Genomic DNA, 17,953 nt, shown 5'->3' with positions numbered 1-17,953 from the left:
CAGAAAAATCTTGAAAACTGTGTCCTTATTCTGACTCATTATGCTGACTTATGCTTATCTCCATCCTCTATGCAAAGATAGTTGAACGCTTGAGATCCCTTGAAGTTCCCTTTCAATTGAAGGTGAAGTACAATATACCCTTTCCAGTCACATGGTCAATTATGCTTGTCACTCTCTCCTTCATTGCCTGATAAGGACGGTTGGAGGCACTTTGGGTCCTGATGCAGCGAAAACGGTATAAGAATCCATACCGAAACTTCACCATTGTGAAAATAAAGAAGTTGATCATCCATAAAACTTGTTCCTTCCCCTTTAGCTCAGCAACTTCTAAAATGCCTCTAAAACAGTGCATTCAGCATATCAACCACCTAGAGATAAAAGCTGTAGTCAACACAGTCCATCATTGGTCAACAGCATTGAGGAACAAACTACTGATGGTTCATGCAAACAACTCCACAGTAGCATTCTACATTAACAAGCAAGGACCAACACATTCTCACATGCTGCTACAGCTGACCTTTCACCTCTTCAACATCGTTGACGACTCGAACCTGCACACAAGGTTCAACAAGCAGATACCAACATTCGTATCTCCTGTACCAGATCTGTTAGCGTGGGCAGTGGACACTCTTAGCATCTCATGGGAAGGACTGAGCGCTTACACGTTCCCCTTTCAAGTACCACATCCAAAAGTCATTGGTAACATAAAACAGATGATGCTGATACAATTGATTTTGAGGGATATTCTACTTGAGCGGTGAAGACAGTCACCCTAGCTCTATGTAGATCTACTTGCACCTTATACACTAATAAATGAATGCAGTTTGAAAGATACGCCAGAAAGAAAAGCATCACTGCTCTGGAGGCCACACATCCTCAAGTAACGGTACTACTTATGTGATCTATGACATACCAGAGGACTGAAAGGTTCTACACTCTTGATGTACTTGGCTTCAACTACTCGCCTTACTACCATCGTTCAAGCTGGAAGACCAACAACGCAGACCAAAGACTCCAGCTTGGGATTTGAATGTCCTACTACAACACCTCATGAGTGATGTCTACGAGCAACTAGACCAGACATCGCTTGAATTATTGACACAGAAAATGCTGTTTCTACTCACCCTAGTTACAGCAGCATGGATGTCAGAAATACTTACTCTGGACTTCAGTCACAAACGATTTGACTCCAGTCATTGTGAGATTGTACATCTAGGACTGAGATGGGATTTCATCTCCAAATATCAACTGTCTGGACAGCCGGGCAGACAATTCCATTTCCTGGCATTTTGTACAGTCCTTAGGCCACTTGATACACAGGGTTTATCATTATGCCCAGTCAGAGCATTGAAAGTATATCTCCAACAAACTAAATCTACTGAAGTATCCCGCAACACTATCTCAGTATGGATGAGAGCAGTTATATTGAGTGCCTACAAAACAACAGGACTCGAACCTCCACGAGCTTCCAATCCACACGTATTTTGAACCTTGGTGTCGACACTCCTCTACACGGAAACTACTCACCAACAACTATAATGGAGGCTGCTTTTGGAATCAAATACGGTGTTTGCCAACCACTACCTACGGGACATCACCACAGAGGACGTCGCTGGCATACACCAATGTGGGCCACTTGTCACACAACTAAAGGTTCCTCAAAGGCGCCGAGTTTCACTCACCCTTTTATCATGTGTCTTCTTGATACCAAGATGCTCTGTAGAGTATAATTGTTGAGAGTCCATGTGCACATCTTTAACATGAGTGATAATGACCCTGTACGCGTAATGAAGATACTTGTACTTGAAGAAGTGTCGTGATTGGTCTTGATAGATATCTTGACATACTGTTGCATTAGACACTAGCAGGATGCTGGCAGATATACACTTCATCACATTTCAGTCAACGAATGCTTCACGAGAAGACAAGTTCGAGTGGATGTGATCCCCACATCTCACAGATAAATATTGGAAGAATGGTACTGAACTACTGCTGTCATAGTTCCCGAAGGGGGAAGTACTGGACGTACTTATATGGCAGTCAACAGAATCCAGCGTGGCCTGACCCACTGCTGTTTCCATTGGATTCTGAAGGCATAATAAGCATGCGTCAGAATAACAAAAAAATATGTAATAAAATTGTTATTTCATACTTATCCTTACTCATGGCGTCAAGCCCTCTCAACCGCTCCTCTCAGGCATGCTGACTTCACAGTAATTCTCGTGTCGGGCTTATGAGATTCAGAGAGAGTGGCAAGCATGGCTGGTGACCGTATTTGTGGGAAAGGGAGCTTCAGTTAGAAGGAAACTTCAAGGGATTTCAAGTGTTCCAATATCTTCACATAGAGAGAGGAGATAAACTTAGTAAGCATGAGTCAGGATAAGTATGAAAAATCAGTTTTATCCAGAATTTTACATTATTGTCAAGTGATGAATTTTTTATTTTTAATGTTTAATGTTTAGTTCAACAAATTGTAGTTTCCACATCTCAACATTATTGATAAGTGAAGATCTAGGTTGGAATTGATCTTCAGTAACAAATGCTTGTTGTAAGAGAAAAACAAGATTGGATGGTCAGACTTGCCCCATGTCATCATATCCCAATTGCTTAAATCGATGCTCATCATGTTGATCACTGAGTTGTCTGGTCCATACTCGATTGTTTACAGACTGAACGTGGAATATTGCTGAGTATGGCATAAAACTGATATTGACTGGTAGTTATAAAGAGTTATTGGTCTTTTGTTTTAGTTCATTTAACAAAGTGTTTAATGAATTTACATTATCTTCTACTGGATGTGATTCACATGAAGATGAATGTTTTGTTTGATTGTTCATTGAGTATTTCAAATCTGAAAATAAATTAAACAAAATTGGCAATTTTGTCATTTGTCATCAAGAAGGATTTTGTAATATCAGACATTTGTGTTGTTAAAATTGTGGGGTTGATGATTAATGATATTTACCTGAGACGAGTGAGTTTCCTTTTCAGACGGTGCTTGGACAGGGCTGTAACCGGATTGCCACAGAAAAGGCATTAGCTATTGGGGAGAAGGCCTATGGGTGTGCCTACGAGGGGTGCGGCCGTCTGTACACAACACTACATCATCTCAAGGTGAGGCTTGTCAGTTGATATTCCAGGTAAAAATGGAACGGTTGTAAGCACGGACCTAATGGCTCAGTTGTCAGATGAGACATAATAGATTGGTTGTCAGACCCGACATAATGGATTGGGTTGTTAGACGATTCGTAATGGATTGGATAGTCAGATGAGACATAAAGGATCAGGTTGTCAGACGAGACGTGATGGATGTGGTTGTCAGACAAGACATAACTGATATGGTTGTCAGACGAGACATAATGGATTGGATTGTCAGATGAGGTTTAATCAATTGGATTGTCAGAGGAGACATCATTGATGGGATTGTCAGACGAGACATAATGGATGTGGTTATTGGACAAGACATAAGGAATCATGTTGTCAGAGGAGATGTGATAGATCAGTTGTCAGATGAGACAATGGATGTGGATGTCAGATGAGGTATAATTGATCAGTTTGTCAGACGAGTCATAAGAGATTGGGATGTTAGATGAGACATAATCGATGTGGTTGTCAGACGAGACAAAATCCATGGAGTTGTCAGAGGAGGCATAATTAATTAGGTTGTAAGACAAATGCAAATAGATTGAGTTGTTAGACGATGCATGATGGATTGCTTGTTAGATGGCACCTAATGGGTCATTTTGTCAGACAAGACATACTGGATCAGATTTTCAGATGAGACGTAATGGATCAGATTGTCTGACAAGATGCAGTGGATTGGGTTGTCTAACAAGACATAATGGATTTGATTGGTCAGACAAAATTTAATGGATGGGATTGTCAGATGAGATATAATGGATCGGGTTGTTGGGCTGGTTGCTGTCAGTGTACCCGTATGATGTGGATCATTGTTCATTGGTCACTAGATATTCTGGCCCAGATGCTGGCTGACATCACACTGCTGGAATATTTCAGATAGAACAGCTTCAAATAATATACTATCAGGAGATCCATTTGATTGTGCAGTTTCAGCTCATGAGTTCAAACTTTAACCTACAATTCAGATAACTATTTTACATTTTTAGATTGTTGCCTTCCTTCTTTTGAAAGGTTCATGAGCGATCTCATACTGGGGACCGGCCATTCAAGTGTGAGTTCCTGACGTGTGGCAAGGCGTTTGCTACAGGGTATGGCCTTAAGAGTCACACACGTGTTCACACTGGGGAGAAACCCTACAAATGTCCAGAAGACAACTGTGATAAAGCATTCAAGACGTCCGGCGATCTCCAAAAACATGTCCGCACTCACACAGGTCAGCAGCAAACTGAAATCTGATTTGTTAAAAAGAATTTAAACACCACTTTGAGAATATTCTTTCATTTGTTCAGGGAAAATAACGTCTTCATTTATATTCCTCAAGAAAATATTAAGCAGCAAGTATTTAGTGTAATATCTTTATCAATCTTGATAGTGATTTGTACTGGCAAGTTACTATAACACCAAATTCAGATATAGGTCATAGGGTGCGATTTGCCTCAGGATTTGCCTCAGGAATTACAATAATAGTAATTTAGAACTATCATTCTTTGAAATTTATCACTCTTCGATAAGTAGTACTGTAAACATTAACATAAGACATTGTGTCATAAAACCAGGGCAAGTAGAAAATTAGTCAGGACAAGTTACTTTCTTGAAATCACTTGCCCTGTGGCAAGTCACTTCTGAAAAAAATTTTTGAACCCCTGGAATATAAACATCATACTACTTACAAAATTTTGTGAGCTTATTAAAAACGATGTGTCACTCTTCATTTTGCAGTTACACCTTTATTAAGTTCTTACAAAATGTTTTATAGTTTTATGTTTTATAGTCTGATTTTGATGATTACAGGGGAGAGGCCATTCAAATGTCCTTTTGAGGGATGTGATAGATCTTTTACAACGTCCAACATTCGCAAAGTTCATATCCGTACCCACACCGGCGAGCGTCCATACGTGTGTCAGGTGGAAGGATGTGGGCGGGCCTTTGCCAGTGCGACCAACTACAAGAACCATGTCCGAATACACACAGGTACGTAGCCCTTGCTTCCAGGTTTGGTCAAGGCCTTTAACAAGTGATACCTTTTTGAGTTCAGTGGCATGGTTTACATGCTATGTGGTGAGGTAGACTAGTGGTTAAAGTGTTCGCTCATAATGCCAAAGACCTGGGTTCGATTCCCCACATGGGTGCAATGTGTAAAGGCCATTTCTGGTGTTCCTGCTGTGATAGTGCTGGTATAACACTAAAAGCGGCATAAAACTGAACCCACTCACTCAATGCTAATAGTGATGTAAAAGCTTAACTCACTTACTCACTGCTGTGTGGCTTGTGTACAACATTAATGACCACCTGTTGTTTTCAGGTTTCTTTTGAGCATACATTGTCCTCAACTTCTTTGAGTAGTATATATGGTGACAGTCAGTGACCAGCTATTGGATAGAGTCATTAACATAATTTCTCAATATATGGGTGGCGGGGGCCAGGGGCCATTTTGCACATTAAAATTAAAAATGGCCGATTAAAATTTGGAAGGGCAGTGGCCCATTCAACATTCAGGAAATTTCAAATAATCCTGAAAATGGCCCCTTGTCAAAGTTCTCTTTCCCAGTCCTTGATAACTGTGAACTGTGTTCAGTTTACTTTTCTCAGCCAGACCGATTTCGAGATTTATCAATAGCCAATCTGACCATCAATGGATTAAGTCTCATTGTATTCCCCAGGGCCAGCAGACACGAATACTGTGAACGTACTTATATTCGCTTGGTGCAAATTTTACAGAACTGACAGTTTAGACTACATTGCGCGGTTATTTATTCGCGGAATCATTAATTGCCGGAACTGCCAGCTGTCTGTTTCGCCGTCACTAACAGCAATAAATAATAATCAGAGTGGCTTAACCTGACATGCGGCATGGATTGCTAAGGCACAGGAAATCCCTGCCTGCCCGATATATACAGTAATACAGTTACTCACGGAGGTATTGAGAACTTAGGAAGTGACACATTGTGATGGCATACTATATGATATGCTGAAAAACACATCAGTGTTATGTTCCAAATTCTGACGTTTTGATGATGGCATTGCGAATATGGCTAACTGACTATCAGTTACAAGTATTTCAAACATCCGAGTGGTTGAGAATGTGCTGATGTGTTAATTGACTATCAATTACGAGTAGTAATGAACTTCTGTAAAGTTTTAATGAATATGTAAAATGCTGCTGTATTATTTCTTTCCGAGTTGTTTCATGGTAATCCGTTTCGTATCAAACCATCTTTCTCTATGATTGGTCAAAAAGAACACGTGACCAATTTCAATGGTGGCCTTAACACACATTACCGGTTTTGCTATAATTCGATATTCTGCTATAGGAATGGGCTCATTAATTATTTTTGGTGCCCGATATGGGAAATCCATGACAGCGACAGTAAGTTTTATTCTTTTTTATTCTATCAGTCGCCATTTTAGCATTCCCATAGATTCCAGTCCTCAAACTTGATGTGTTATGGCAACAACTCGGAGGCAAGCATGTGTATAGTTAATGAACGAAATGGTTATTTCGCGGTGTACAATTTTTTGCGGCAAAATATTTTGCCTGAAAAGCGCAAAAATAAAACCTGCGTAATATATAATACATTTACAGTATGGCCTATTGTGTGTGGTCCAGTGCATAGAGCTCAGGTCACAAATCACTTAATCAACATTGGGCGCAGGGAGTCCTTGGACGGGTCACTGTGTTTGGCAGCTTGACTCCTGAGAGTTTTATTCTTGCCCCAAAATGAAGCACGTGTGATACATGTGGTCTCACCTTTGGCAAGTGAGTTGTTTACAATTTGCCGGTCTTCACCCAGTAGAATTTGTACCCAGTGGGATGAGTCATGTGACTTTAACCTTTTAGCGGCTCATAGCACAGCCTGAGTTATCAGGGGTAATAATTGTCTGCCCTATGAGAATGCTGTCAGTGTTGACTTAGCATTAGTGGGGTAATTATTATTATCATTATTTATCCTAACCAAACCACCAATAAATAACCTGTGTTGATATTCTCCTTGCAGGTGAGAAGCCGTATGTGTGTACAGTCCAGGGCTGCAATAAGCGCTTCACAGAATACTCAAGTCTGTATAAACATCACGTGGTTCACACACACTCCAAGCCCTACATCTGCAACCACTGCGGTAAAACATACCGCCAGACATCCACACTGGCCATGCACAAACGTACCGCCCATGGCGAGGACACCACAGCTGAGAGTGAGGCTCAGTTGTTTGCGCAGCAACAGCAACAACAGCAACTGGCTCAGGGTAGGTTCAGCAAGATGCACGGAATAGTGCTATGTAAAAGGCATGTGATAAAAACAGCCTAAACCCTCTAAACGGTATTTGTTGGGTCTGGCAAAAAATGCTGGTGTAGAAGGCATACTGGATTAGAGAACTTTTCCCTGTTCAACCTGAGAAGGATTTTCTGTGCACTGTAAATACAACAAACCAGTGTGTGTTGATAGTCAACATATTCTTTATTCATCAAAACAGATAACATCAGAAAAATCCAACACAAATGTTTGTGTACAGTCACAGCTTCCATATACGTTATAATTCATGAGCTGAAAAAAGCAGAAATAATTTTGAGATTCATGTCAAGAGTGATGTTCTTAGCGACATTCGACTGACAAACTGTGACTCTACAATAAATTTATAATAAAAGTTACAAGAGTCACTAACCAGTTTGCCTAATCCTTATCTACACTTGTTTTATCAGGCAACATCAATGAGTTGCTGATGGTAATCCACTGTGTCTTAGATACATAATGCTGGTGTAGAGAGAGTATATTGGATTGGAGGACTGTCAGTTTTGAGACCATCCACTGTACATGTAGCTCCACATCCAGTGTCTTTGCAGTAACTCTTCACTCAGCTCCACCTCCTGCTCCTCCCTATAGTGGTTTAATTTGTGTGTGAACGAGTCTGATGACTTTGTTATTTCCCGTGGACAGGTGAGGAAGGGGAGGAGCCTGCCAGTAAGAGGTCCAGACTACAAGTGACACTGGCTGGAGGAGCGACATCTCAGGAAGAAGGGGAGGGAACTCTGGTTATCAACACATCAGAACCTCAACAGGTAAGTCATCACCACAGCTGCTTGTTCTGGAACCTTTTTGCTTCAGAGTTGGCATTATACAGTGACATATATCACCATTCCAATGTTATTGACACCCATTCTGCCATAATTTTCTTTTGACATTAAATATATTTAAGAAATTAAGGAGACTTCATAAGTTATGGTGGGATTGGGTGGGGGAGGGTGGAGTATGTGTGGGGGTAGGTAGAGACCATTCATAATTTATTGGGATGATGTGGAGATGATGATTTGTCATTCACATTATGACCCTTGAAGATCTGGAGTACATTAGGTCTTCGGCAACCAATGCTTGCCACCAAAGGTGACTCATTTACATTAAACATTCTCCTCCATGAAAATCATCACCACCACCACCATTAAGTCATAAATTATGAACTCTGTTCTTTCTTGTCTCAATAGATCTTGTAGCATGATGACCTCTCAATCATTTTATTTGTCAGGAATGCATCATTAGGCTGATGGCAATACAACTATTCATGATTCTACGATCATGTACACTGGTATATTTCAGCTTGTATTTTCCTCTTTCAGGTTGCCATGGTATCTGCTGAAGGTGTGGTTGAAGATGCAGGAGGGATGGGGATGGTGACGCTGCATGCACCGAGCCAGGTTGCACTGCAGCAGTTACAACAAGCTCAGGGCATTGCCAGCATCACTGTGGGTGACCAGGGTCAGCAGGTGCTGGTTGTCACAGACCCTAGTCAGCTGGAGGCCATACATGCAAGTCTGCAGGTAGGTTTTTTATAGTTATGACTGTTATTGTTTTTGGTGTACCACAGGTGCTCTTAGTCTAGTTACTATAATTCTGGAAAGTGAGTAACACTTGCAATAGTAATTTAGTAATGAAGAGCAATTAACAGTAGTATGAGTACTAAGTTCAATGGTGTACTGCTGTCAATTGCTTCTTGATATGCACCCGTGAAGGTCCAGAGTAGAATAGGCCTTCAGCAACCCACGCTTGCCATAAAAGGCGAGTATGCTTGATGTAAGAGGTGACTAACGGGATCGGGTGGTCATCAGTTCCCAATACCGCAGCTCATGCTGTTGATCACTGGATTGCCTGGTCCAGACTCTTATTTATAGACTGCAACCATACAGCTGGAATATTGCTGAGTGTGGCATAAAACTAACCTCACTTCAGTGTGCTTCACGGGGTTGCCCTCTAGGACCAAAAACTGCTATTTCAGTAGGGTACAATAGGGTGATTATATGTCACGTGACCGGAAAGTGGCAACATGTGCATGTCAACATTATGTTTATGTGAATAATATAAATCAGTTTCAAACAGTTATTTTTATCATGCAAATTTCAGTATTTGAAGCTGAAAATGTTTTGATAGACACTTGTAGTAACACAGACACACACATGCACCTGTGCTCCTAAGCACATGCACACCAGAGTAACTGCACACAAAGAGGGGTAGAGACACACACACACACAGTTGTACACCACCATTAATTTAAGCCTTGCACTGGTGCCTGTATTATGGACTTACAGTGATGTATGCCCACACATGCACACACAGGGAACTGATCATGACAAAATATATTGTCTCTACTAAACCAGTCAATTCTTTGAAATGTCAAGAGGAAGAGAAACAAACACGTTTTATCTGTTTTCAGCAACTTGCAGCCGGCCAGGCTCAGTTCACGACAACAGAGGCTATTGAGACTGCAGCAACGTCATCAGCAGTGGCGGCTGCACCCCAGACAACATCATCATCGGTGGAACCTGCTATGATTATGTTTCAAGCTGAATAACAGAGACTGCGGATGACTTAGAGATTGTGTTTATTTATTTTTGTATTTCAATATTTCATCAAAAGAACTTATCGTGATTATTGCAAGACAAATATGAATGTGAAGGAATCTGATTCCCAGCAAACAGGCTAACAAAAGATAATTTATTTCACTTGTGTGGTACGTATCTGTACTGAAATCCTTTGATATTTTGTTCCACAAGCATTTTGTTGCTGGTTTTGTTCACAAAAGCTGAAAAGAGATTTGCTCAGTTGCTGTGTTATTTATTATAATCCTGGAGTCAGTTCCACAAAGCAACCTTAGCGCTAAGGTCATTATAGCTTCCATACTGTTATGACTATTGTAATGGTACAAGGTAACATTACTTTGTGGTGCTGGACCCTGAAATAATTCATTTGCCCATGACCTTGACCTTCAGAGTAGGTCAAGCACTTCCTTGCCAGCTGAAAGTTAAGTTCAGTTTCATTGACTATACATAAAGTCCTGAAGATGTGGATGTTGATTTCATTTATCTGATCATACTTGATAGTACAGGGTGTTTTTGTGTTTTTTATCAGGGGTTGGGGGTGGGAATAAATACACTTAATCCAATCAACCCGACTGCCTTGTTTTGAATCTGATTCTAAAAATAGCCATCAAATCTTACTATATTAAGGAGTGATGTGTGCAATTTCTGATGGCGAGGGCATTTGCCAGTCACAAAGAAGATATGGGTTAAATTTCCCACATGGGTACAATGTGTGGAGCCCATTTCAGGTGTCCCCCACCACAATATTGCTGGAATTTTGCTAATATCAGCATTAAGCTAAACTTACACACTCACTCCAGACTTAAAATGGTATTTTATGCTCTCTTCTTAGTATGTCTTGGTCATGTAAGATAGCCATTGGTCAGTATTCCATTAGAAATTACATTAGAAATAGTCTTAACAGTAGAGTGTGTGCAGTCTGTAGCACTGGTGTAATACTGAAGGTCAGAACTAAACTTTAGATTTAGGTTTACAGGAGGAATCCTTATAGGAAATTTCTGGTTATTGCTTTCTTGAATGAGATAAATCTGTACTTCCAGAACACTGCAAAGCTCCAGTGTCGAGAACTGTCCAAATGAGTACCATGGAGTATCAGAGTTGTATGAATTGTACATTGGTCAAGATGTGTCATGAAATAACTGATGGGTAAATCTGCAGTTGTATTCATGTGTCTGATAAAGTGTCTTGTATAACTGTACAGTTGTACAAAAGTTTGTTATATTGCAACACTGTACAACTTTATACAAAGCTGTAAACTTTTGTGGTAGAGGACAGCAATTGTATTAAAGCAACATTATACAACTGTACAGTAATACCTCCCAGTGCACTAGTACACATTAAAGTACAACTGGTTAAACAGTAATACAATGTTGGATCTACTTTAGCAAGCAAATCTTGGTTACTTCCAGACATTATGCCTTTATTTTGTTGAAACACAACCAGGGGCTGCATGGCAGCCAAGTCTTATGTCTTGTTTATGAACAATTCCTGAATACTCTAATTCTTTTTATAAACGTTAACAAGGGGTGGTGGGATAGCCTAACAGTTGAAGTGTTCGCTAGAGATCTGGGTTCGATTCCCCACTGTAGTTCAATGTGTGAAGCCTGTTTCTGGTGTCCCCCATCGTGATATTGCTGGAATATTGTTTCAAGCAGTGTAAAACTCAACTCACTCACTCACTTCACACCAATTAAACATCAATTTATTAAGGTTGTCAAAGCTTAAGTTGTCACAATTTCTATTTGACTGGTCAACATGGTCAAGTCCACTTTGCATTTTTTTTTATTTGTAAATATTCCAGGAAGAATATATGTTGCATAAAATGTATAGGATATTAAAACAAATAGAAAAAAATATTGAAAGAAAATATTTGAGCCAGGTCAGGGGGTCAAGGACCAAGAGAAATATTAGTGAGATAAGGTGCATGTTAGCTCAATCCCATTGCTCAGTTACTGGTACATCTAGATCTCAGACTGAATGTGTTTGGCTGTTTGAGAGCTCTTAAACTTCCAGTGTGGTTCTGAATCATTTTTGCTTCATGTGTGAGAGTTGTTAGTGATGTTCCATGCTTAAATGCCTACAGCTAAATGCAATATGCCAGCAGTAAACAGAGAGAAATATCTAGGCCCAATTCATGTATTATTCATGTATATTCCCACAAGAATATATTTTTACAAGGTGTTATTTCCTCAAAATCACAAGCTGTTGAGCATATCCTGTGGGGGAGAACTTGATGAGCCATCCCATGACTGACATACCGAATCAAATCTTCATCAGGCACGTAGCAAACCATGTTTTTCCATGTAAGCCTGATAGGGTTACAGAGTTTTATTTTCAGATGGTATTGAGGGCTCGTACAGGCGTTTTAGCAACAATTATGTTTCTGATCAAGTTAATCAAGTGCCAGTATTATTTAAACATGTTTGTGTGAACCAAACCACAAGAGATGTGACTGTAACTGTACACATGGTCAAGTCATCTCTCTGATATTTAAACATTGCCATAAATAATCTGGAATGTAAGGAAATTTTCAAAGTATCCAGGAACAATTTTCATGGGTGTGTCACAATTTGTGCTTCACAGAGGAATATTTGGCAATAAATCCCACAGCTTTGTTTACATATGAGTTAATGCTGCATCAGTCTCCCTGTAGGCACTACCTCTATCTGCCTTGCCTTTTGGGCCTAGCTTTAGTTTATCTGCAGGAACAGGATGTACTACTTTCTTTCATTAAGGCTTAAAACTCGTAAGGAATACCTGTATCTTTCTGTTGCCACTGCTACCAGTTACCTGTAGGACCAAGCTACTCTTACCATTAGAGACTACCTGTATTCACCTGTGTCTACATGTGCATACCTTTGTGGGCTATATGTATTTAACTGTATTATCTATGTGTTGGGCAGAACTTGTCTGAGGTTTGTCTAACTGTAATTACCTGTAGGCTCCTGCTGTGTCAAACAGTTGGTACTACTTTCATTTACCTGTAAGGTGTAATTCTGCCTATATGTCAGGGGGTAACGATCTACCTGTATCTAAATGTAGAGTCTACCTGTGTCTGCCTGTATCTACCTGTAGGTCTTTACTTCTTGGGACCACTTGCTTTTGCCTGTCTAACTATATCTGTATGTAGGGAGTAAGCGTCTACCTGTATCTACCTGTAGGTCTTTACTATGTCTAATCCTTGGGACCACCTGCTTTTGATTGTAAGGTCTAAGTGTATCTATATGTAGGGAGTAAACGTCTGCCTGTATCTAAATGTAGGTCTTTACTGTGTCTAACCCTAGGGACCACCTGTTTTTACCTATAAGGTCTAAATGTATCTGTATGTAGGGAGGTAAATTCTCCCTGCATTTAAATGTAGGGCCGACCTGTATCTAAATGTAGGTCTTTACTGTGTCCAACCCTAGGGGCCACCTGTTTTACATATAAGATCTAACTGTATCTGTATGTAGGGAGTAAACATCTACCTGTATTTAAATGCAGGGTCTACCTGTAAGTCTTAAATGTGTCTAACCCTATGGGCCACCAGTTTTTACTTGCTAGGTCTAACTGTATCTGTATGTAGGGAGTAAATATCTACCTGTTTCTACCTGTAGGGCCTTTGTGACCCTATCAGTAATGTAGCAACCTGACGTTCTGAGATAGTATTCTTACATGCTCATACTGATCAGGACCATCTTATGTTGATACAAAACGTCAGTTATCTGGCAATGACGTTGAATTTAAAGATTTTGTGAGATTGACTATTCTTTTCATGGATGAAAAATTGACATATTTGGTGTCTTCAAGAATTTACTTGATGTCATGTGTTTTAGCATGAAAATCAAGAATTGATAGTAAAGCTTGTTTTTTTCTTATTTGTTCAAAACTGACACTAACATCATGACATTTAAAGTGTTAAGTTCTAGTGAACATTTTAAATAACTGATAGGCATGGTATGTTTAGATCTTGAATGAACTGATTTTGCTGAAATGTGCAAAATACAACTTTCTTTCAAAGATGGACTGAAATCTTTTGACTAGCGGTGTAACAATACAGCAACACAATACTTCCTTTAGTGTTACAAGTTATACTGATGTAAAACAAAGGTAGAAAGAACAGAAACTGTCCAAGAACCAATTCATGCAGATTCTGCACAGCCCCTCAAGCTTATATACTCATGGAAACAAATAAGGGAACACATGAAAGTACAAGTTTTCCATTATTTATTTCCAGAATTTCACCCACAGTGCAATATATTGTGAAGAAACTTGGAAAAGAGTAAAAGACCCCTTGTACTTTTGTGTGTCCCCTTGAGTATATGTTTGTGCTCTACAATATCCCATCTCTGCCATCTTTAATTTGAAAACAAATGATTCAGGGTTATGTCTGACCTCCCAAAAGGGAAGGAATGTAGCCTAAAGAAATACATACACTGTATCTTGATGTATTGTATCTCAGCCTCACTGTATCGTTACACTTCTATTCTGGACTCTTCCTTGGACACTGGACTGTGCTGATGGTATTTATTTCCTGGCTTGATTGGGATTATCATATCACAATATTCCTGTTCATATTGTTCTTTTGTTGAATGTATGTATGGATGTATGTATGTTTATATTACTGTTATTTAAGTGTGTCTACGAATGCATGGGATGGAAGGATAATAGGATATTTTGTAAGAAGCCTGATTGGTTGAAGTAGTTGGTGTATATATTCGAATATCAACAATAAACTATCTTCTTCCAGACTTATACTGAGTTATGTATTAGTGTGTGGCAGTTGAACTTATGACTGAAGGGTTCGCGTGGTTAGACTTGTTGCTCTGACTTGAGTGACAGATGTCTTCATATCCCAATTGTGTAGATTGATGCTCATACTGTTGATCAGCAGATTGTCTGGTCCAGACTTGATTATTTACAGACTGCTGTCATATAGCTGGAATACTGCTGAGTGTAAACTCACTCGCTGTTGGACTACTTAATGGTTGTCATTCAGAGATAACCCACTGTAGTGTCATGGCACAGGTTGCTATGGATACCCCACTGTTATAGCATACAGCCTCTGAGCTGGACAGGCAGGGTAATGACAAGTACTATGTTATTGCATAATGCGATAGGATCAAACCACTGACCTTCTCTCAGTGCAGGTGCCACTACACCAGTGAGTGAATGAGTTTAGTTTTACGCTGCTTTCAGCAATGTTCAAACAATATGGCGGTGGTCTGTAAGTAATCGAGTCTAGACCAGACAATCCTGTGATCAACAGCATCGATCTGTGCAGTGGGGAACTGATGAAATGTGTCAACCAAGTCAGCAAGCCTGAACACCCGATCCCATTAGTCGCCTCTTACAACAAGCAGAGTCACCTCTTATGGCAAGCATGGGTTGCTGAAGTCCAATTCTACCCCGGACCCGTGAACTTCACGGGTCGCGACTACACCAAGGCAGTACACCTGATTCCATGTTAGGGTATTGGAAGGTACCCAGCTATATATGTGGGTTTTAACAGGCAAGTCAGTGAGTTGAGTTGACATCATTCTTTTAAGATGCAGCAAATGAAATCAATATAGAACAATGAACACCCCACAAACTAAAATGCTTGATAACACTGTAAGAGTAAAAAAAAACCAAGTAGTGATTTTACTGCACCTTCGTACATTGTCCATTGAGTGAGTACTTATGATAAATAAGGCTGAGATAGTGCTGTCATTTCTGAAACAAACACAGATTTTTAATGTGACCATGGTATTCATCATTGAAGATTGAAGCTCTTTGTCATTAATAAAATGGGCAATCAATGAAAACAAACATGTTTTAAAACATCCAGTGAAGCTATTCAAGTTGTATTTTTTTTCTGGTTTGAGCTGATGAATATAGTAATGCGATTCATAGATGTTGGCATGAACCATTAAAAATAATGAGTAAAACATCTACCAACAGAACGGTATGACATGTTTTAGAGTGTTGAAAAAATAATCCGTTTGAGGAGGGATTTGATCGCGTCCGTTTATAGCTCAACATCAAAATATCGAATGGAATCAGTGCGCTTCAAAATTGGAGTTACCTCCCTTGACCTACAGTTTAGCCAACACGAACTTCATAACAATACACCAGCGTTATCAGATTTAGAAAATAACGTGTTTCTTCCGATCTCTTGTTTAAAGAAGAACACTTCAACAGCTGAAGAGAGATAAGTAATCTATCTGCATTAGATAGGTAAAACCCGAAATTCGCTCTATTAAAAGACCGGATGCATGAAAAAAAAATAAAAAAAATAATAATAATAATAAAAAAATATAAAAAATAAATAAATAAATAAATAAATAAATAAATAAATAAATAAATAAATAAATAAATAAATAAATAAATAAATAAAGAAGAACCAACGGGTTTAATCCTTTCAGAACCATTCATATGTAAAGTTATGTAAAGTAAGGTATTTCAAAATAGTATACTACAAACTTAAAGTAATTAATTTGAACACTCACAGGGACGATTTAGAAATACATACAGGGTATTATATGAATGCCCATGTCAAACTTTGTTTACGACACGAGAGCCAAAATGTTGGTATTTCCCGAGCGAGAGCGAGGTGTATACCGATATTTGGACACGAGTGTCGTAAACATAGTATGGTATGGGCACTTATATAATATTCTGATCATTCCCGAAGTCGTCAAACTGAGGAAAATATGCCCAAATCTACTTCCATACATAGGCTGGCTATGCGCTGTTACCACATGTAAAAGAAGAAACATGACGTCATAGAATTGTTCATTAATAAATAGAAATAGATAAATGTTTTGCGATATTGAGGGTTCGAATCCCCGTATCACGACGCATTTTAACAGGAGTTCATAGTATGATTTAACCCCCTTTAGTTTTATAATTTGTTAAAATGTTAACCTATCTGCGATGTTATAACATGCCTGCATGTGAAATATGACTTGTTTTGGTGAAATGACGAATCAAGTTGTAAAATAGAGGGAATGAAAGATGTGTCCAGTCAAATGGCTGTTGTCCCGGGTTTCCAAGTAATGATCTAAAACTACTGAAACGTCAAAACGGAACTTAAATAACTATATGCCAACATACTCTCCTGGACGCGTGACTGACATGAATTTGCCGCTTGCAACACTCCGCATAAAATATGTGTACCGAAGTGTTTAAGCTATATGGTCGTAAGTCCAGTTATCTCCCCTTGTATGCATTTCCCAATTCCACAAGTTTGGTGTCTCCGCGAAAGCCAGGTGCTTGCTTTGTTTATGGTCCATGTTCTGATGGAAAAGAATTATTATTTTACATGTTGTGAGATTTATATAGAGTGAAGTGATGCAAGTGACATAAGCTGCACATACATAAATAGCATATTAAACTATTTTCTGATTCACAGTCCAGTTTGAATAGTACGTACTGGGTTAGGCTTTGTGAGATTTACAATGTTGCGTTTTCAGGATCTAAGATCTTAAGTGTCTAGGTCAGTTTGAAAAGATTCATATGGGACACGTTCATTTCTAAGGTCAACAATTTAACTGATATAACATATTTAATCACGTAAAGAAAGAAAGGGACCAACATAGTCATTTTACTGTGTGTGAATAGCATTAGAATTATGTTGGGAATAATAAACTGACATGATTCTGGGTATTTGGCAGTCTGTCTCATAGTCCCCGAACCACATTATTTCCCCTGCTGTCTAGCCCTTCTGAAGCAAGTCAAGATTCCCTAAGGGTTTGGTTTCTCAACTCTCTTGGCCTCCGTTTTCATTTAGATGGATTCATTTACTATAATCAGAATCATATATATATTCAGAGTTAGTTCAGGCGATGAATATCTGACTGTTTAATTATTACGAGCTTGTTTGTACATTAAATCAAATCATCACAATATTCAAATCATCTGGGAACATATTCCTCAACAGCTTCCTAGGTTATCTGATACTTTGATGATTCTTGGTATGCAGACATCA

The 17,953-nt window shown here is 39.2% G+C and overlaps 1 protein-coding gene across 2 annotated transcripts in view; it reads left to right on the top strand.

Moving 5' to 3' along the window:
* Window positions 1-14,736, top strand: part of LOC137261470 (zinc finger protein 143-like) — a 43,476-nt gene extending 28,740 nt beyond the window's left edge. For both annotated transcript variants that reach the window (XM_067799221.1, XM_067799222.1), the window contains exons 8-14: window positions 2,992-3,114; window positions 4,153-4,354; window positions 4,933-5,112; window positions 7,137-7,382; window positions 8,072-8,193; window positions 8,746-8,946; window positions 9,837-14,736. In XM_067799221.1, coding sequence (XP_067655322.1) covers window positions 2,992-3,114; window positions 4,153-4,354; window positions 4,933-5,112; window positions 7,137-7,382; window positions 8,072-8,193; window positions 8,746-8,946; window positions 9,837-9,974 — 1,212 coding nt within the window. In that variant the 3' untranslated portion in view covers window positions 9,975-14,736. The remainder of the gene's footprint in view (window positions 1-2,991; window positions 3,115-4,152; window positions 4,355-4,932; window positions 5,113-7,136; window positions 7,383-8,071; window positions 8,194-8,745; window positions 8,947-9,836) is intronic.
* The last annotated feature ends 3,217 nt before the right edge of the window (window positions 14,737-17,953 follow it).

Source organism: Haliotis asinina, chromosome 14 (assembly GCF_037392515.1).
Source record: "Haliotis asinina isolate JCU_RB_2024 chromosome 14, JCU_Hal_asi_v2, whole genome shotgun sequence".
In the NCBI taxonomy this organism is placed as follows: Eukaryota; Metazoa; Mollusca; class Gastropoda; order Lepetellida; family Haliotidae; genus Haliotis; species Haliotis asinina.
The sequence above is the reverse complement of the archived record's forward strand: the minus strand, read 5'-3'. Positions and strand labels throughout refer to the sequence as shown.